This window comes from Lepidothrix coronata, unplaced genomic scaffold, assembly GCF_001604755.1.
Source record: "Lepidothrix coronata isolate B3197 unplaced genomic scaffold, Lepidothrix_coronata-1.0 Scaffold197, whole genome shotgun sequence".
Lineage (NCBI taxonomy): Eukaryota > Metazoa > Chordata > Aves > Passeriformes > Pipridae > Lepidothrix > Lepidothrix coronata.
Genome location: NW_016690377.1, coordinates 1,414,660 through 1,434,531, shown reverse-complemented (window position 1 = coordinate 1,434,531; position 19,872 = coordinate 1,414,660). Strand labels below are relative to the sequence as shown.

Below are 19,872 nucleotides of genomic sequence, written 5' to 3'. Positions count from 1 at the left end.
ACTGGGGGGTGCAGGGGAGGGGGGCCCAGCTTTTGGGTTGGGCTTATGCCCTCTGTGGCACCTGGGGTGGGGTCTCAGCATCCCCCCTTGGGCTTTTTTGGGGTCCCCCCAAAATGCTCCTGGGGGTCCTGTGGGTCCTGGGCCCACCCCTTGCGCTCTCTTGGGCCCCCCTGAAGTGCCCCCAAAGCACCTGGGGGGGGTCTCAGCATCCCCCCTTGGGCTTTTTTGAGGTCCCCCCAAAATGCTCCTGTGGGTCCTGTGGGTCCTGGGCCCACCCCTTGCGCTCTCTTGGGCCCCCCTGAAGTGCCCCCGAGGCACCTGGGGGGGGTCTCAGCATCCCCCCTGACTCCCCCCCGAACGGCCCCGTAGCCCCCACAGCTCAGGCTGGCTGAGAAATCACCATTTAATAATTTTTTACACAAAACTGTACATTCCCTCCACGCCCCCCGAGGGTGTGAGGGGGGAACGGGTACAAAAATACTCTGTGCAGCAAAGTTGGGGTGGGGGGGGAGGACACGACACCCCCCTCCCCGACCCCATGGGGGGCTCAGCTCCCCACAGGGAATCCCGGGAGGCCCCGGCTCCGTGTGGAGCACGAGGGGGACAACTCAAAACCCCAACCAAAGCCACGACCCCCCAGTTAAAAACCCCAGCTGGGAGATTCGGGACGAGCCGTGTGGCCCCGGGGTGGGGGGCAATGCTGCGTGTGTGGAGCTGCGATCCCACAATCCCACGATGGATCCCAGGGGATGAGGCCGGTCTGGAGCAGGGCTGGCTCACACCAGCTCGTCCAGGAGGGTCCCGATGCCGGCGCGGGGCTGAGCCGGACCAGCCATGGGCTTGTTGCACATGGGGCACACGCAGCGCACCTCCAGCCACTTCACCAGGCACCTGCGGGCGGGGACACGGTGGAATTCCAGCCCTGGCGGGGAATTCCCCCCTTTCCCGAACCCCCACTCACTTCCTGTGGAAGGCGTGCTGGCACGGCAGCACCCCCAGCTCCTCCTTCGCCCTGAAATCCTCCAGGCACACGGCGCAGGTCTGCTGTGGGAGGTGACACCGACGGGAGGGCGGGTGTGAACGGCTGGGGAAATCCCGGGCATTTCCAGCTGGGAGCTCGGCCCAGTTCCCAAACCGCCTCCGGGGAGGGGGATTTCCTCCCAGTCCCCAGCCTTGTGGTGCCGGCACATCCACACATCACATCCCAAACATCCCATCCCATCCCAGTCCCAGCACATCCTCACATCACATCCCAAACATCCCATCCCAGTCCCAGCACATCCACACATCACATCCCCAAACATCCCATCCTATCCCAGTCCCAGCACATCCACACATCACATCCCCCAAACATCCCATCCCATCCCAATCCCACCACATCCCCACATCACATCCCAAACATCCCATCCCAGTCCCAGCACATCCACACATCACATCCCCCAAATATCCCATCCCATCCCAGTCCCAGCACATCCCCACATCACATCCCTGTCCCACCCTCCCCATCTGCTCCTGAGCCCCCCTCAGCCCCCCCTGGAGCAGATGGGAAGCGTCCTCAGTGTTATCCCTGTGAACCCCAAATCCATCCCGAGCCAGAGGCGGCCCCGCTCACCCCGTGCACGTTCAGCCTCCGGGCATCGCCCTTCAAAACCACCTGAGGGAGAACAGGAGGGAGAGGGTCGAACACCGGGAAGGAGGATCCTGCCCCGGCAGGGGCTGAACGGGGCCGGGCAGGGGCAGGGTGAGCCCGGGGGTGTTTCTGGGCAGGCTGTCCCATCCCACCCCTTTGGAAGGTGCCCTCCTGGGACGAGCAGCCTCGGGCCCTGCCATGTCCCCTCCTGCCCACCCCAAACCCGCCCAGGGGCAGCCCTGGGTGTTACCTCCTTGTACCCGAAGCGCTCGCTCTGCGCCTGGTGCCGCAGTTTGCTGCAGAGGGGGAGAGAAAGGCACCGTGAGCGTCACGGCCACGTGCGAACAGCGCGGCCAGGAACATTCCAGGGGCACAGGGAATCAGGGGAGCACGCCCTTCCCGACCGGGATTTGGGGATCAGCAGCTCCAGGGCTGCCTTTGGGCAGCGGGCAGGGCCAGCCCGAGCTGCTCCCGCGGGGCAGGAACGGGATGCCAAGGGCTGGCAGCCCCGATTGTTTGCCTTGGGAAGTCGTTCACGGTGCAGGAAGTGCTGGATTTCCAGCCGGCAGCTCCCGGCCCTGCCGTGACCTTGGGTCGGGAAAACCGGCTGGCACAGAAACCCAGCGGGAACGGGGAGGAAGGGGCAGTTTGCAGCGGGGCTTCTACTCCCAGTGAGGCACCAAAACGCGCTTCCGCAGCCCCAAAAACTTCTGGGGGACGCAGGGGACACGGGCAGGACTGAGCCAGCCGGGAACACCAGCAGCTGCCCCGGCTTTGGGGTTAAAAATAGCCCTCCCCGAAGAGGGAGCGATGTAAAGGCACATCCTCCCTCTCCCTGCCCGACACAATGTGTCCCTCCTGCGGTCCCCTGGAAAACAAGAGCCCCTTCCTGCGCTTCCTGCCCTGCTCCGGGAGCTGCGGGGACCATGATTCCAGCGGGGGCTTGTCCCCGTGTTCTGGGACAGGACAAGGGAAGGGCCGGGGGTGCCCCAGGGCTGCCCATCCACCCCCTGGCACAGCCCCCCGGCTCACCTGATGAAGTAGCAGCAGAAGATGAGGCTGAGCACGAAGATGAAGATGCCGGTGCCGAAAATGACCATGTAGATGTTGAGGGGCAGGTCCTGGAAGGTGAGGGGCGGCATCGTGCAGGGTTTACTGGGGTAAACCAGCCCCAGGCTGCAGGAGCACCCTTGGGGGAGAGCAGAAAAGTCAGTGTTGAGGGTGGAAAAAAGGGGGAAAGGAGGTGAAGATGATGTGCTGTGAGAGCAGGGAGAGCCTGGGCTGGCTCTGTCCCCTCTGGAGTTTGCAAAGTGGGCAGAAACCAACGCCAGGACATCGTCCCGCGAGCTGTGATCCTGTGAAATCTGTGACATCTCCCCTGGAAGAGCAGCAGCCCCTCAGAGCAGCTCAGTGAGGCACCAGCAGCTGCATTTCCACAGCCACCAAACCCTCCTCCAGCAGCACAAATGTACCCCAGGCACAACACAGGCAGCTGGGAGACCAGGAGGCCCCGTGCTTTCCTCTCCAGAGGAACACATGGAGGCTGGAAAGGGATTTAGGGAAGGACAGAGCGAAAAAAAACCACCCCAGCTTGAAAAACAAGAACAGTTGGTGTCTGTCACTGTGCTGTGGGAGCAGCAGAAGCAAGAGCTGGTTTGTCCTCGGTGCTGGGGACGCTGATCCAACCCCCTTTCCCAGCAAAACCACGGGTGCCAGTCCCACCCTGATGCCCAGGACACCACAGGGGACACGTGGGTGTCACACAGGGCTGGTGACAGTGGGAGGGTCCCACTGAACTGAGGGGAACAGGCACAGAGACCCCAAGCCCTGAATACGTCTCAGACTGTGCTCTCCCGAGAGCTGGAGCTCTGATTTCTCCTCAGCTCTCACCCAGACAGGACTTTAGAAGGAGAGGAGCCCCCTCTGTGCCCCACAGAGCAGCTCCCCCAGCCCCTTCCTCCCTCTCAGCACCCTCCTCCTCCTCAAAAACCTCCTCCACCGTGCCACTGGAGCAGCACCAGAGGGGAGCCTGCACTGTAGGAAAGGGGGTTTTCCTGCCCCAGAATGCAGACAATCCATCATCCACCTCGTGCCCAGGGCTGGAAAGGGAGGATTTGCTTGCTGGGTCCCCCTCTCTCCTGGCCTCCTGCTCCCGAGACCACCAGGTGCAGGAAAAGACAATAGGAAAGGTTTCATTATTTTTTGCCGTTTCCTTGCTGGAAATGATTTGAGAAATGCTCCCCCCCAAAAAAAAAAAAAAAATTCCACCCAAAGCAAAGCAAAGCAAAGCATATACAGCTCTGGGAAAAACACAAACCCACTGAGCAAGGACATGAGGTAATGCTGGTGCACCTGGAGGAGGGACAGGGGTGGATGGAGGAAGCCAGGCTGGGCAGAGGGAGGTGGGTCGTGGTAACAATAACGGGCCACAGTGAAACAATAACCCTTCCCATGGGCCTTCCAGGCCATTCCCAGGAGCTGCTGAGGAGCACCAGCCTCTGTGCCACAGGAGTGGGGACAGAAAGGGTGCCACAGGTAGAGTTTGGAGAGGGGAGAGGGGCTGACAGCCAGCAGGGCATGGCCTGGACCTGCTGGTGGCCACCTGTGATGAGCTGGAAAAGCCCTTGTCTGGAATGGCAGGAGGAGAATTGGGATAGGAAAGCCCTTGTCTGGGAGAGCAGGAGGAGAATTGGGATGGGAAAGCCCCTGTCAGGGATAGCAGGAGGAGAATTGGGATGGGAAAGAGCTCGTCTGGGAGAGCAGGAGGAGAATTGGGATGGGAAAGCTCCTGTCAGGGATAGCAGGAGGAGAATCAGCTCCCCAGAGAGTGGGGAAACCTGGGATGTGCATCCTGCAGGTTTTCCAGGAGAAGCATCAGGTGGGATGGGAAGGAGAACCCCAAGAGACACAAACCCTCCCTAGCACACGATCCCAACCAGCCCCCCCAGCCCCCCTGCTCTGCACGGGGCCGTCCCTCCCTCCCACCCCATGGGGTAGAAATCCCATTCCCTGACCCCAGAGCTGCTCCCTGAGCTCTGCTCCACGTGAAGACACCTGAAATCCCCACAGAGGGACACATCCACGGGGAAAAGCCCCCTGGGTGCTGGGAGAGGGGCAGCCAAACAGTCAGCAGGGGAAGCCTGAGGTGGAACACGAGCTGCTGGAGCAGCCCCGGGGTGAGGGAAGCAGAGAGGAGCTGACAAGTCCCTGCCAGCCACAACACAGCTAATTGTGGACTCACCAGCTCAGCAGGGCCATCCAGGAATTCATGAGCTCCGGGCTGTGAGGCCAAAAAGTGGCCCCAGGGAAGTGCCTTCATGGGATGGTCCTGCCAGGACGAGCCCTGGAGCTGCTGAGCTCAGCATCCCCAAAAAGCAAGGCCCTCCCATCCTTTTCCCCCCATCCCTCCCCTCCCCTCCAGCAGAGCCTGGGAGGTGCCTGGGTGGTTTTGATTATCACAAACCCCTTCACCCGACAAAGGTGTCCCTGTTTTTAGCTCAACAGAAATGGATCAAATCCGGGCTCAGATGACATGAAATTAAGAGCTGATGAGCACCAAACCCATGTCACCAGCTCAAGTCTCCCAGAACCAGAACTCCCAAAGACTGGAGCAGTGGTTTAGTTGGAAAAAAAAATATGAGAAAAGAGGGATCAGCTGACATGTCCCCACAGACACCTGGGGACTTTCTGGACTCTCCTCCCGCACAAAGGATGCTCAGGAAGGTGCTTTGTTCTGCCAGCAAAGTATTTCTCACCCAAACTGCCAAAGCTTTGGCCCCTCAGACGCCACATTTTGGAGCATTTCAAGTCAGGACAGACACAAGTTTCCACCCAGGCTGCGCAGGCTCAGGGTTTTTGCTGAGCAGGGGCTTCTCCCTCACCCCGATTCTTGTTCAATGAAACAAATGGAAAACTCAGCAGGTCATTAAATAAAACCATTCTTTCTCCTCCCACACAAAGGCTGTGGGGCTTTGCATCAGAAAATTGAATGCAGCTTCCATATAATTTTTGCTGGATGGGGTTTCCTGCAAAAGCTGCCCCTAAGCCAAGCAGTTCTCTGGGGGGGGACAACCAGCTCCCCTCCAAACGATGTCCCCTGCACTGTGCAGTCCTGAACCACAGGTGAGCAACAGGAGGAGCAGCTGTGGTGCAGAGGAGGAGCTGAGGTGCAGAGGCAGCAGTTCAGCCCTCAGGCCGTGGGGATGATTTCAATAAACCTATTTAGGCTGAAAATGTGATTTCTTAGTGGATCTCAGACTTCTTCTTCCCACCGACAGCCCCAGCTCTGTAAAGGTCCTGGACAGCACTGGGCCCTGCTGATTTACTGAATATCTGCCAAAGTGCCCGAGCTGGGTGCCCTCAACCCACGCCCCGGCCCCTGAACAAGGGTGGGCTCTGTCCCTGGTGCTCCCCAGAGGCTCTGGAAGCAAAGCCCCTCTTATTCAGGGTGTTCCTTTCGACACAGAGCCGAGCTGGGAGCATTTCCTGACACCCACATGTGCCGGGGAACTCCCCGTGGGACCCCTCGTCCCCCACGAGCCCACCAGGGATGTGTTACAGGGCAGGAAGCCACCGGGTGCATCCCATTTTTAAGCTTCAAAGGCTGTAACCCTTTTCGTCAATTAAAACAGCCCGGGCCTTTTGTTGCTCGGGCAGGGCTTTGATGGTGGAATTCCCGGCGCGGCTTCTCAGCTACTTCAGCCGTAAAAAACAAACCACTTCTCGTTCAAACCAAAACCCTCCCTCACATGTGCAGACTCAGCTCCGCGTTCCTGAGAACTTCTTACGGCCGACACGGAGCGTGAGGAGCCGCTGAGGGGGGAGGGAGGGCTAAAAATAAGTTTATTCCACTTTTGCGGACACACGAAACAGGGGGTTGGGGGTTTTTTGGTTGGGGCTTTTTTTTTTTCTTTTTTTTCGTCGGTGCAACCAGCGAAAAAGTGGCGAATCCATTTCGCCGCCGGCTTTATCCCTGGGAACCGGGCAGGACTCGCCGCTCCGGGAGCAGGACGGTGGCACCGGGACCCCGGGAGCCCTCGGAGCGGGGTCCGTGCGCCCATCCCCGCCGGGGATGCCCCGCTGCCCCCGATCCACAGCCCGCATCCCTCCCTTCCCGGGCAGGAGGGAGGGGAGAGGCTCCCCCTCCCCATCGCCCCCATCCCCGACCCTCCCCATCGCCCCCGCTCTCACCGTGGCACCACTGGAACGGAGGCATCCGGCAGCCGCTCCGCGGGGCCGGGGAGGCTCGGCCGGGCCATGGCCGGGAGCGGCCGTGCCCGCAAAACCCCGCCCCGGCCCCGGCAGCCCCCCCGGAGCCGCCCCCGGACCGCCCCCGCCGCGCCGGCAGCGCCGGGACCCGGGGATGGCACGGGCGGGGTGTCCCCGGGGCACCGGACACACACACGGGGGTCCCAGCCCTGAGCATCCCACGGGTGTCCCAGCCCTGAGCATCCCATGGGTGTCCCTGAGCATCCCATGGGTGACCCTGAGCATCCCGGGGTGTCCCAGCCCATCCCACGGGTCCCTGCACATCCCATGGGTGTCCCTGAGCATCCTGGTGTGTCCCTGCCCTGTGCATCCCACGGATGTCCCAGCCCTGAGCATCTCACGGGTGTCCCAGCCCATCCCACGGGTGTCCCTGAGCATCCCATGGGTGACCCTGAGCATCCCGGGGTGTCCCAGCCCATCCCACGGGTCCCTGCACATCCCATGGGTGTCCCTGAGCATCCTGGTGTGTCCCTGCCCTGTGCATCCCACGGATGTCCCAGCCCTGAGCATCTCACGGGTGTCCCAGCCCATCCCATGGGTGTCCCTGAGCATCCCGGGATGTCCCCGCCCTGAGCATCCCATGGCGAGTGTCCCAGGAAACAGATCCCGCCCTCCCACACGTGATCCAGGTGGGGATTACCTGCCCCAAATGCCACCTGGCTGGTGCCCAGCCCATCCTCGGGCACGGACCAGCCCTTTGGGGGACCCCCCCAGACAGGGCACCGGGCTCCTGGAGGCTCTCAGTCTCAGGTTCGGGATGGGATAGGCTGGATATCCATGGAAAAGGTTGTCCAGCCCTGGCACAGCTGCCCAGGGCAGTGGTGGACGCCCATCCCTGGAGGGATTTAACAGAGAGATGTGGCGTGTGGGGACGTGGGTTTAGTGGTGGCCTTGGCAGTGCTGGGGGATGGCTGGACTTGATCTCAGAGGTCTTTTCCAACCTAAAGGACTTTATGATCGGCATCTCCCTCCGAGCTGTGGCCCCTGCAGGTGGCTGGTGACCACGGGGCTCCTGTCCCTCCGTGTTTACAGGATCCCAGCACAGCCGGCGCTGCTCCGGGCGCCCTCCGGAAGCGCGGGAAGAATGGAGCTATAATAAGAGCGGGAGGACAATGAGTGCTGGGAGCGTGTGGGGCACCCTGGGGCCGCCCCTGCCACACAGACACCCGCTCCTGGCCTTGGTCACCCTCCTGGGCTCGGCCCAGCACTGGGGGAAGGGGTTTGTTGCAGGCCTGGCTGGAGCTCGGGGCTGGATGGAGCCCCTGTGAGTGCCAGCCCAGCTCTGCTGCCCACCAGGAGCCCCCCTCTGTCCCCGCTGCTGCAGAGGAAGGAGTGGGGATGCCCAGCGCTGTGGGGGCTCAGGTTTGACCCCTGCACTGAGGATCTGGGGGAAATCAGATCCAGCCCAGCCCCGAGTGCTCGGGGCGATGCTCTGCCACCCACTCCCCTGACAGGTCCCAGCCGGAGCTGTCCCAAAGCAAAGGGGGGGCCGGATTTTTCCTCAGCACTGGCTTTATTTTCACGGGTTGACACGAGGCATGGAGAGCACCCAAACACTGGGACGGGAGGCTGAGCCCACACACCAGGCCTGGTTCACGAGGCTACACACACCGAGAGCACACGGGGGGACACGACAGGGGACACAGAGCTTCGGTGTCCTGCGAGGGAGGGACGGGACTGGCTCGGCAAACGCATCTGCCAGGAGGGAGAACGAGGCCTCGGAGGCCTCCTGGAGCCCACGGGGATGGAGTGACCTGTGAGGTGGGGCCGAGTCCCTCCGGAGGCATCTTGGAGCGAGCAGGCTGGGAGGGAGGCTCTGGTCAGACCTGCCTGGGTGGCAGGATTGCAGGTGGAGGGGCTGTGCCGGACCACTGGGAATGGCTGGCAGGGCTGGGCACCCCCTGGGCTGAGGTGACCCACGAGCTGCCAAGCGACTGCGCCGTGGGGAGAGAGAGCCTGGTCTGGGCACGGGGTGGGCACTGCTCCCACCACAGCACACACACCCCCCTCCTCCTCCTCCTCCTCCTTCAGGAGCTCCTCTTCAGCCTCAGGGCATTGTCCAGGGCCACCAGCTGGCGCAGGAAGCCGCGGTTGGGGATGATGCCACGGTGGTCCTTGACCGTCTTTATGGCTTCTACGAGGGGCATGTGGTGGCGGATCATGAGGTAGGCGAGGACCAAGGTGGCCGACCTGCTCACCCCGACAGCGCAGTGCACGAGGATCCTCCCTGGGGGCAAACACGGGGGCTGGGTCACGGCACGACATGGATCCCACCCGAGACCCTGCCCGGGGGCCCACGGAGCACCCGGAGCTGGGGGGGCTCAGGTGAACAGCACCCGGGTGTAGGGCCCCAGTTGTGGGGTGGCAAAGGGCATCAGCCTGTTGTGGTGTCTCAAACCAGACTGAACCAAAGCAGGCTGAACCAAACCAGACTGAACCAAACCAGGCCAAACCAAACCAGGCTGAACAGGCTCAGCCACGGCTGGGAGCACGGGCTGGGGCTGTGACCCGGCGGGGCAGTGCTCTTACAGAGCCCCACGATGTTCTGGGTTGGGAGGGAGCCCCAGGGATCATGGAGCCCAGCTCTTCAGTGGGGTCAAACCCACCGCCCTGGCGTCACCAGCACCACGAGCTGACCCCAGGGTCACCCACCCGCCCTGTTCCCTCCGTGCAGGAGGCACCACCCCACAAACCCCACTGTTTCCCAGGCTGCTGAGCCAACGGGGTGTCAACCCAGCCTCCCCCTTGCCTCCCTTCCCACCGCTGCTCCCCACTGCCCCACAGAACCCCTCCCACGGACCTTCATTCAGGGCCTGGTGGATGAAGTCGGCGGCGGGGTAGAAGTAGGGGCTCATGTCGAAGGAGGGCGAGTCGTGGGCCTCGATGCCCAGGTAGCGGATCCCGGTGCCCTCGTAGTACTCGGCCCCCCCCCTCCACTTGCTGTGGGAGGCGTTGAGCACGTGGGTGATGCGCAGCTGGGCCAGCTCCCGCCGGTTGGAGGCTATATCCCTGCAGGGGGGGGGACAGGGCACGGCTCAGACCCCTCACGAGTTCCCAAAGGCTGTCCCGTGCCAGCATTCCCGCCCGAGCGAGGTGGGCATGGAGGAAAACAACCAGGTCCTGCAGATTCTCGAGTTTTAAGTCCCTGACCCCACACACACCCCACCACAGCAGCAGGATACAGCTTCTTGGGGAGGGGAAGAAGAGGGGCAGGCACTGAACTCCCAGGACAGGACCCCAGGGAATGGCTGGAGCTGTGTCAGGGCAGGCTCAGGTTGGATCTCAGCAAAAGGTTCTTCCCCCAGAGGCTGGTTGGGCACTGCCCAGGCTCCCCAGGGCAGTGGGCACAGCCCCAAGGCTGCCAGAGCTCCAGGAGGGTTTGGCTGATCCTCTGGGGCACAGGGAGTGACCCTTGGGGATGGGCCTGTGCAGGGTGAGGAGTTGGACTGGATGCTCCTTGGGGGTCCCTTCCAGCTCAGCCTATTCTGTGATCCTGTGAACTCTTCACAGCCCTGCTGGGAAGGACTTCCAAGTCCTCCTTCCTTTCTCCTGGTGTTCCACACCCACCGCATCCTCCTCACCCTCCTTTTCCCAACTTTCCCCCTCCCAAGATTTCCCCAAAGCAGCCCTGACCCCCCCGGTCCCCATCCCGTTCCCATTACATACTGGTCTCCCAGGTAGAGTCCTGGCCACACCTCATCAGCGTGGTTACAGGCCGTCTTGCCCGTGTACAGGAGCCTCTCCAGCTCGAAGACGCTGAGGATGGGGTGTCCCCCGCGCTCCTCCCGCGGGGCCCGGCTCGGGGACCTGCTGCTGGCCCTGTAGAACCTGGACAGGAAGGCCATGGGAGCTGCCGAGACCCACCCGGCATACCTGTGGGGGCGAGGAGGCCGCACGGGGGCCCGCAGGTCACTTCTGCTGCCGCTGCCACCCACGGTCCTGCCAGGGAAGCAGGGGAGATGCTGTGAGGAGAAGTGGCCCCTCGGTGCCAGGGAGACACTGAGGGGCTGGAGCGTGTCCAGGGGAGGGAACGGAGCTGGGAAGGGGCTGGAGCAGCAGGAGCAGCTGAGGGAGCTGGGGGGGGCTCAGCCTGGAGAAAAGGAGGCTCAGGGGGGACCTTCTGGCTCTGCAACCCCCTGACAGGAGGGGGGAGCTGCCAGGGAACAAGGGACAGGAGGAGAGGGAACGGCCTCAAGCTGTGCCAGGGGAGGGTCAGGTTGGACATCAGGAGGAATTTCTCCCTGGAAAGGGTTGGTTAAACATTGGAACTGCCCAGGCAGGTTTGGAGTGTCCAGCCCTGGAGGTGCCCAGGGAAGGCCTGGCCGTGGCACTTAGTGCTCTGGGCTGGGGGACGAGGTGGGGATGGGGCACAGGGGGGACTCGATGGTCTAGGAGGGCTCTTCCAACCCCAGTGATCCTGGGATTCTGTGGTGTTCTAATTGGGGACCTCTCACTCGGTCCCTTTTGTAGAAATACTGGCCCAAAGCAGCCAGTTCTCACCCTCCCCATGTCAGGTCAGCCCCCCACTGCTTCCCAGGGTGAGCCGAGCATCCCCTGCAGCCCTTCCAAGAAGGAAAACTGCTGGGAAGAAGTTGGTGCTGCCAGGGCTGGCGAGGCAGCCAGACTGCTGAGCCTGCACAGGCTGAGCTTTTGCTCCAGCCCCACGACTTTGGGCTGAGGCCACGTTGGCAGGAGATGCTCTGCACAGGACCACCTTCCTCCTGGGCCCTGGGGCAGCGCCAGCCCGGGGCTGGTGCTGCCAAACCTGCGCTCGAGAGGCGAGGAAAGGCAGCCAGGTCTGGGCAAAACACCAGGGCTGGGGAGGAGAAAGCCCCAGACAGGTGGAGGATTCCATATGGCACCAGGCAGCCTGGCCAGGACCCAGGCTCCTGCAGAGCCCTCCGGGGAGGGAGAGGCAGGATTAACCCCTCCCTGCACAGCAGTGCTGCTGCTGCACCCCCACAGCCAGGGCTGGGCTGGGGTGGGAAGAGTTAACTCCAGGGGATGAGAGGGCTCCATTTACACAGCAGCTCCTCTAGGACACTACAGCTCTGCTCCCAGGCCCTTGGATCGTTGGGATGTTTGTCACACATCTGCAGGAATCCTCCCCTGGGAGGTCACGGTCCCTGGGCCAGATGTGGTCAGAGGGGCCTTTTTTTGCTGCTGCCCGGCTGACCGTTCCTCCCACGGGAATCAATTCCCTTTCTCCCATCGCTCCCACCCTGGGAGGTGCCCAAAGAGCCTCCCCTCCCACCCCCCAGCCCAGCCCAGCCCCGGCCAGTTGTCCCTGGGACTGGAGAGGGGGACACAGCGACCTTGGGCTGCCCAGGCTGGGGCAGAGCCCGTGAGGGACGTGCTGCCCGAGGCACCAGCCAGCGGAGCAGAAGGAAGGAGCCTCCAGCCATTCCTTGGCAACGTGAGGAGAAAAGCATTGCAAGGACACGGGGGAGCTGGGAGGAGGAGGCTCATGGATGTCTCCCTCCCCACTCCCCATTCCAGGGGGGCACTTCAGACCCCGGGGAGCTGTGCAGGGCAGGTCAGCCCTGCCCAAACTGCCCATCCCTGGCCCCCAGCACAGATCTCACCCTGCTCTGAGCACGTTTGGGCTCCTCCACGCCGGGAATTCAGACTTGGCAAAGCCCACCCGGGGAAAGGCACCGGGCAGGGCCCTCAAACCTTGGGTGACCTTGGCTGCAGCACAGCCACATGTCACCAGCACTGAGAGACAAGCAGCAGGGGGGTCTGGAAAAGCGACTGAATCACGCAGGAAGGCTGGAACTGGAGGAGCTGCAGCCCCTCTTCCTGCCACAGCTGGAAAACCAGCAATCCACACCTTTCCTGGGCCAAAGCTGCCTCCAGCATCCCACCCCCTGCACAGCCCCACGCCAGCCCCCCGAGGGGTCACAGGGACGCTGCCCCACATCCCGGGGCTGGGAGCAGCTCCCCCAGCACTCAGGGCACCCAAACCCCCCCAGGCACGGGATGTACCCCCTCTGCAAAGAGGGGTCACTCCCCGCTCCCCCCGTGGCAGCTCCAGACCCCCCGTGCCAGGCTGGCAGGGAGGGGGCTCACCCTGGGCACCCAGCTCCCTGCCAGCCAGCCAGCCAGCCAGACAGACAGACACACAGCCCCGGCGGGGAGGGGACGCCCACCCCTCACCCTACCTTGGCGAGGGCTGGGATTCCTTCTGGGAGCGGGGGCAGGCTCAGCTCCAGTCGGCCATGTCTCGCCGCTGCCGCCGCCGCTGGAGAGAGAGGCTGATGTATGAACATCTATTTTAAGGCATGACATGGCCAGAGGCAGCTTTGTTTATCTCACGCTGTGCATGGATGGAGCAGGAGCCCATGGCAGCAGCACATCCCAACCCTCCTGCCAGCCCTGCTCTGCCTCCTCCTCCTCCTCCTCCTCCTCCTGCACAGCAACAGGGAAGAAGGGCGAGCTGAGAAAGTGCTGCCCGAGCCATGATTCCCCACGCCGGGAATCTCGAGGGGGTGAATCCTCAGCTGTTTTACACAGCTGACCTCACCCTCTAACCCTAACCCCCCTCAGCCAGAGTCCCTTTGCACGGCCAGGGCTTGGTGATATTTTATATTTTATTCATTTGCAAGGAATACATAAACCTTGGGGAGGAGGGGGGAGAGGGTTTATATGGTGATAGAAAATAGAATCGTGGAGTGGTTCAGGCTGGAAGGGACCTTAAGGATCATCTCATTTGTGGACAGGGAACAAAGTATTTACAAATTCATGTCAAAGGCAGGGAATTTTTTTTTATTTTTTTTTTTTCTCCCCACGGTGGGGGAGGAAAAAAAAATAAAAAAAAGAAAGAGGAAACTGGGAAGATGGAAGGGTTTTGTTTTGACAGCTCCTAAACGACGCCGTTCATTTCACAAGTGGTGCGATATTTCAGCTAAACATTTCCCAGGCGGGATACGCTCCCTTCTCCCCTTTGAAGCACCGGCTTTCCAGAGAAAAGTTTGACTCAAATCAGAAAGTGGGAGTGTGGTGGGAAAAACGAGGCGAGGGAGAGCCGAAAGAAGCCGTCCCAGGCCAAATGACACGTTTCGAGATTTCTGGCACCCTCTCCCCCAGTCCTGTTCGATTGGAAGCAGGGAAAGTCTCCCGGTTTGTTTGCAGCTGAGGTTGTGTTTTTCCCAGGATACAGCCTCGGGAGCTCCAAGGATGAGCAAGGAGGTCCTGGCTGAGCCAACGGTGTCTCGTGGCTGGGCGATGCTGCCAGCTTGGGGAAAGCCTGTCCTGCCCCCTGGAAAAAGGGGTTTGACTCCACTTACCTGCAGAGAGGTTGAGCTTTTCCCTTCTGCCTGGCCACACTCCTTCAAAAAACAGGCACTGAGTGACCTGAAAGGAAACTTGTCCTTTCACAGCTCTGTAAGACACCTTTTAATGTGGACAAGCAGCAGCCCTCTCCCTCCCCTGCACCAGGGAATTACATTCCCAGGTGACTGTACAATGTGCTTCTGAACAGAAGTGCCTCCCACCCCCATCACAAAAGGTTAAATCTGAATTTAAAGAAACTACATGAAATAAAATTAGGTGGATAAATGTTTTGGCAGAGCGCTGCCTGCGGGGAACTCACTGGTCATTTAAGCAGAGGATTAGTAGTTGTTATGTTTTTGTTCCAATAATAATGCTGGAATTGCTTTGTAAAGCAGCCAGAAGTCCCCAACAAAGCCAGAGACGGCTCCTTAGATAATGAAATTTCAGAGGCTTTGAAATGCCTGGGCAGCTGCATCGAGGAAAAGTGTCACCAATCTGCCTTTTGATAAGGGAAGTTCCTTAGACACAGAGCAGACCTCTTTGCCTCTTTTCTCAGACGCAGAGCAGACCTCTCTGCCTCACCTCCTCTCCTTGTTTTCCATAAAATCAGAGCTGGAGCCCAGCCCGAGCTGCCCCTTGCTCCCTGGCAGGATTTATCAGCTCCCTGGCAGGATTTATCAGCTCCCAGTGTTGCTCCTGAAGCTCCTGTCCCGGGGGACACGAGGCTCTCTCCGGGCCTGGAGCTGCTCCAGAGGCTCAGGGAGGCACAAATCCCCCTCGGGATTTGCTGTGACCTTCACACACATCCTCCTCAGCTTCCCACCTCCTCCCAGCACCCCCAGGGCACAGCCCTGTCCCTCCCCTGCTTTGCCCTGGGAAGCAAGAACCGCTCCGAGAACCCGTGGCCAAGGCACGGGGAGGGAATTTAAAAGCCAGACCCCCCAAACCTCCCCTTTCCTGGCAGGGATTCTCTCCGAGCTGCTCCCCCTGGGAAGCTCCAGCTGCAGGACAGCACTCCGAGGGATCCTGCACCCTCCTGTCCCTGCGAGCTGGGTCCCTGCACCGCCCCTGAGCCCACAAACCCAGCAGGACCATCCGCTCCTGGGCAGGGACAGGCGATGTGGGAGCCCAGAGCAGTGGGATCTGCCTTCCCCGCCCCTCCCGGGCACCCGGAGGGCTGGATGTGGTGGGACAGCACTGGCAGAGGATCCCCACATCCCTGCTGGAGCCCCCTGCTCCCGGCTCGCCCTCCCCGCCCCTCCTAGGCTGGGCTTGGGGTCTGCAAAACCCGCCCCGTGAGCCGCGACCAAGGGCGGCTGGAAAAGTTCGCGGATCCAACCACTGGAGGCTGCTCTGGTTATACATAAATCACCTCTGAGCACTGTCAGGCGCGGAAAACTCAGCCCAGGGAAATAAAGGGAGGCTTTGGAGAGTTCCAGAGCTGCCGTTCCCCGGTTCTGCTCCCCGTGCATCCAAATCCACCGCGGGCTTCAGAGCCCAGATTAAAGAGCAGGGATCAACCCCTTCCCTGGATGCTGCGTGTCCAAAGCCCCCTGGAAGGCACAGGAGCCAGACTTTGTTGCCCCCAGTCCTAAACAGAAAGAGGAGATGTTCCATGTTCCACCCAGCATGTGCTGTTCCTCTGCAGAGGTCTTTTCAGCCGTAACAATTCCATGATTCCAGCCACAAATGGGATTTACTGGAAGTGCCCGGGAGGGATTTTGGGCTCAGCTGAGGGGCAAAACCCAACAGCCTGGGGAGGAAAATCGCAGAACCATTAAGGTTGGAAGAGATGTCTGAGATCATTGAGTCCAACCACGAACCCACCATCACGTTCACCATTAAACCACGTCCCCAGGTGCCACAATCACGCGTTTTTTGAGCACTTCCAGGGGTGGTGACTCCACCACTGCCCTGGGCAGCCTGTGCCAGGGCTTTGCAGCTCCCTGTGCCACAGGCTGTGCCGTGACTGCAGCGAGGATGAAGCACTGCAGAGGTGGGTTCTCTGCCTCAGAGTGTGTCACAGGGGATTTATCCCAAAGGCTGAGGTTGAGTGGTCACTCAGCCCAGGGTGGGATCCAGCCTTTATCAAAGCAGTGATGTAATAAAGACTAATCTTCACTCTTCACTTGCCTGCACTTAGGTCAGGGATAAGGATTTCTTTTGCTCTGCTTGAGCATGGGCAGAAATCCCAAAGCTCAAGGGGCCCACCCTGCCAGGGGCTTCTCCCCATGTGCAGCCCACCCTCCCCATCCTGGTCACCCCCAGCACCTCTGGGGCAGTTTTGTGCTCTTCAATCCCCTCCCAGACCAAAAATAAACATCTGCCTGCCTGTAAGAATCGTGCTGGAGGGCTGGGGAGCCTTGGCAGGGAGGATGAGCAGCAACACAAGCCCTCTGTGCCCAGCCCAGCCCAGCCCCGGAGCAGAGCCGGGGCTCCATCGATTCGCTGCTGGAGGGGCCACTTGAGCCCTGGCAGCGCTGAGCTGTTTTCCATTAAAAGAAAGGAAAAGCAGGAGGAAATAGCCGGCACCGGGCTCATTGTCTGACAGCTGTAAAACCCGCAGAGCCTCAATTTGTGCGGGCCCGTGCAGGGGGAGGGAGGGAGGGAGGGAGGCAGCTGCTTTGCTGCAGACTCTCGGTGTTTATGGGCACTTACTCCGACCTGCTCCTGGATGCATTTTTCCTGTCGTGCTCTGCCTTGTTCAGGTCAGGAGCAGCCCGGGATACCTTGAAGTTGCTACAGAGCAAGGACGTTAAAAAAGAAAAAGAAAAAAAAAATCAAAGGAAGAAAAACAGCTGAAAAAAAACCCCAAACAAACAACCAGAAAGTTGGTGGTAAAATATGCCGTGAAATCCTGATGTTCTCTGCCGAGCTGGGCACTGCAGCTTGTCACAGCCTGTCAGCAGAGCAGCTGGGGCACAGGCCAGGCCTTCTGCTGGCTGGTGGGATGAGCAGTGTTGACCCGAGACTCATCATGTTCCAACCCTCAAGAAGGTGTCAGGTCACACCTGGTCACATATCCCCAGCTGGAAGGGACCCACAAGGATCATGCAGTCGAGCTCCTGGCCCTGCACAGACACCCCAACAATCCCACCCTGTCCCTCAGAGCGTTGTCCAACCCCTCCTGGAGCTCTGGCAGCCTTGGGGCTGTGCCCACTGCCCTGGGGAGCCTGGTCAGTGCCCGACCACCCTCTGGGGGAGGACCTTTTGCTTGGGTTCCACCCTGCCCTGCCCTGGCACAGCTCCAGCCATTCCCTGGGTGCTGTCCCTGCTCCCAGAGGGCAGGGATGGAGCAGCCCCTCGGGAGGAGGCTGGAGGTTGCCACGAGGTCTCTCATCTCTTCTTCCCCTTCTCCAGGCTGAACAAATGGGAGAGAACTGCTCCAGCTGCTCCCCCCTCCAAAGGCAGCACAGCCAAGACATCCACGAGCCCCATCAACAGGGATTCTGAGCTCCTCACACTCTCTGGAGGCTGAGATGAAGGTCACATCTCTCTTGCACAGCACAGTGATGTTCAAACAGAGCCAGCCAAGGCTCAGCCCGCAGGGCACAGGGGTGGGAGCAGGGTCTGGGGCCCTGTGACTCTCTCCCCCCACCCTCCCCGTGTGCCCAGAGCCCCACACTCAGAGCTGAGCCCTCGTGACACCCCCTGGCTGCAGGAGCTCAGGTTTTTACTCTTGGCAAATCCCAAACCCCTCTGGGAAAATCTGCTTTGGAGGAGAAAGGATTTGCAGCTACGTCAGGGTGGAAATCGGGGCCAAGTCCTTGGCAGATTCCCAGTGACTTCATCCAGGGAGGCTGGGACGTGTCTGTGGTGGTTCCCTGGGCCCAGGAGCTCTGGCTGTGGCCACGGACAGGGAGCTGCAGGGCCTTGGAGAGGCCAGTGGCTGCTGTTCCCACAAAGCCTCTCCATTCACCGTGCCTCTGAGAACCCCAGCAGCTCAGCTCGAATTTCTAAAGCAGCAAGAACAGCTTAGGAGCTCAAATATAAAGTCAGAGGGAGTTGGGTGCCTAATTCCATTCAATCTCCTTTCTAATTCCTCGCCTTAGGGCTTTGAGGAAGTGGCTGGTTTGATTCGATGGAGGAAAAAAAGCTGCTCCATTAGCAGGTCTGATGTTTGAGAGGTTTCTTTCAGGCTGTGATGAAGCCCAGCACCCTCCATCAGGCTGTTCTTGCTGCTAGATCCTATTTTCCCTTCAGTGACATTATGTCTTAAACAGGCTTTCACTGTAATAACATTTGCAGTAATGAAATCACCCGGCTGGGCCGCTCCTTTTAACAGCGAAAATATCTGAGCTGGCTACAAAGGGAGATTTAAATGTCACAGAGAATGTGCTGGATGTGTCCATCAGAAGATAAGGTTTCTCTTTGTGGATGAAGGGAGCCGTGGTGGTGACTGCTGGGCACGGGGAGGACAAAGGCTCACCCTGAATAGGGGATGAGGAGGCTGGGGAGGGAAGCAGGGGATGGGACGAGGGAAAGGCTCTGATACAGAGAGCTTTTAAAATCCCTCCCTGGCTCGAGGGCTCCTGCAGATGTGGCAGCGTTAAGGCACTGCATTTGCAAGTGAAATGAGTCAAAATCACCTCTTTTCCCTTATTTTTTCCTCCCTTCCCCTGAGCAGCCCGGTCCGGTGGGTGCCCACGGCAGGGGTGGGATGAGATGGGCTCCGAGGTCCCTCCCAGCCCAAACCATCCCGGGATCCTGTGCCTTGATCCAAAATTTGATCCAAATCCTGCAGGGTTTGCTCTCCCACAGCAGCTGGCTGGGCAGGGCTGGGGAGGGAGGGAGGGAAGGAGCTGGGACTGGGGGAGAACGATCCCAGCAGTGCCGCTCTGGGAAGTTTGGGAAGGCCTTGGCAAGGCAAGAGTTAAGGGATATGAACTTTAATATCCACTTATCCAGAAGGGTGGCCTGGCTCTAGCTCAGCCCCAGTGCTCTCCCCAGCAGCCAGAAACCCTCACTTTCCTCGTGGGCACTCGAGACTCCGTGGGGCTGATTTGCTCCAGCTGATTCAGCCCCCAAAGCGATGCCTGGAATCCAGGAACAGCCCTCCTGAAAAATCGGGCTGCTCGATTTCCCAGTATGCAAATTCCTCCTTGCTTATCCCAAAGCAAAGCTCTCACTTGATTGATTTCTTCCAACAAAAAGCTAAAAAAAATTCCCGAAGCCAGTTGTAAAACTCTCCACACCTCCCAGGCAGGATTTCACCAGCACACTTTGCTGTGCCTCAGGCTTGTTGGTTTGCTTTGGTTTTGTTTTTTTGTTTTTTCAGTTTCGGGGTTTGTTTATTTATTTATTTTTTGTTGAGAAACAGCTCCGGCGACAACTTGAAGGGTCACATTAGGAACCATCACATCTCACTGCTGGTTCTTAATGGGAACATGACTTGTACCTCCAGCCTGGCTTTCCATCTGCTCCCGGCACAGGCAGTAACGTCACAGCCAACACGGAAAGTACTCGTGTTCCAAGGAGAGCAGAGCAATAAGGAAAGAAGGAAAACACATCAGAGCTGATGATTTAGCCCGAGAAAGGGCAGATCCCCCCCCCCCAAAATGCCCTGTGTGCAAGGAACAACCTTTCCTCAGCAGGAATATTTGGTGCAACGGGAAGAGAGACCAATTCTCCCCCTTCTGCCTTTTTTTTTTTTTTTGAAAAAAATTTAATTTTAAAAAAAAAAAAAAAAAAAAAAAAAA

At 59.9% G+C, this 19,872-nt stretch overlaps 2 protein-coding genes across 2 annotated transcripts; both read right to left on the bottom strand.

Moving 5' to 3' along the window:
* Positions 1-490: 490 nt before the first annotated feature.
* RNF122 (ring finger protein 122) lies at positions 491-6,894 on the bottom strand. Its single transcript, XM_017831946.1, has 6 exons — positions 6,821-6,894; positions 2,663-2,819; positions 1,881-1,926; positions 1,613-1,654; positions 962-1,044; positions 491-891 (listed from the first exon to the last, which is right to left on the bottom strand). Exons 1-6 carry the CDS (start codon positions 6,843-6,845, stop codon positions 777-779), a joined length of 468 nt encoding a protein of 155 aa, XP_017687435.1. The 5' UTR covers positions 6,846-6,894; the 3' UTR covers positions 491-776.
* Positions 6,895-8,392: 1,498 nt separating this feature from the next.
* DUSP26 (dual specificity phosphatase 26 (putative)) lies at positions 8,393-13,185 on the bottom strand. The gene is given in 6 exon segments (XM_017831944.1): positions 8,393-9,125; positions 9,699-9,907; positions 10,565-10,837; positions 13,063-13,103; positions 13,106-13,150; positions 13,153-13,185. Coding segments are annotated over 6 exon segments (786 nt in total). The 5' UTR covers positions 13,171-13,185; the 3' UTR covers positions 8,393-8,925.
* Positions 13,186-19,872: the final 6,687 nt, after the last annotated feature.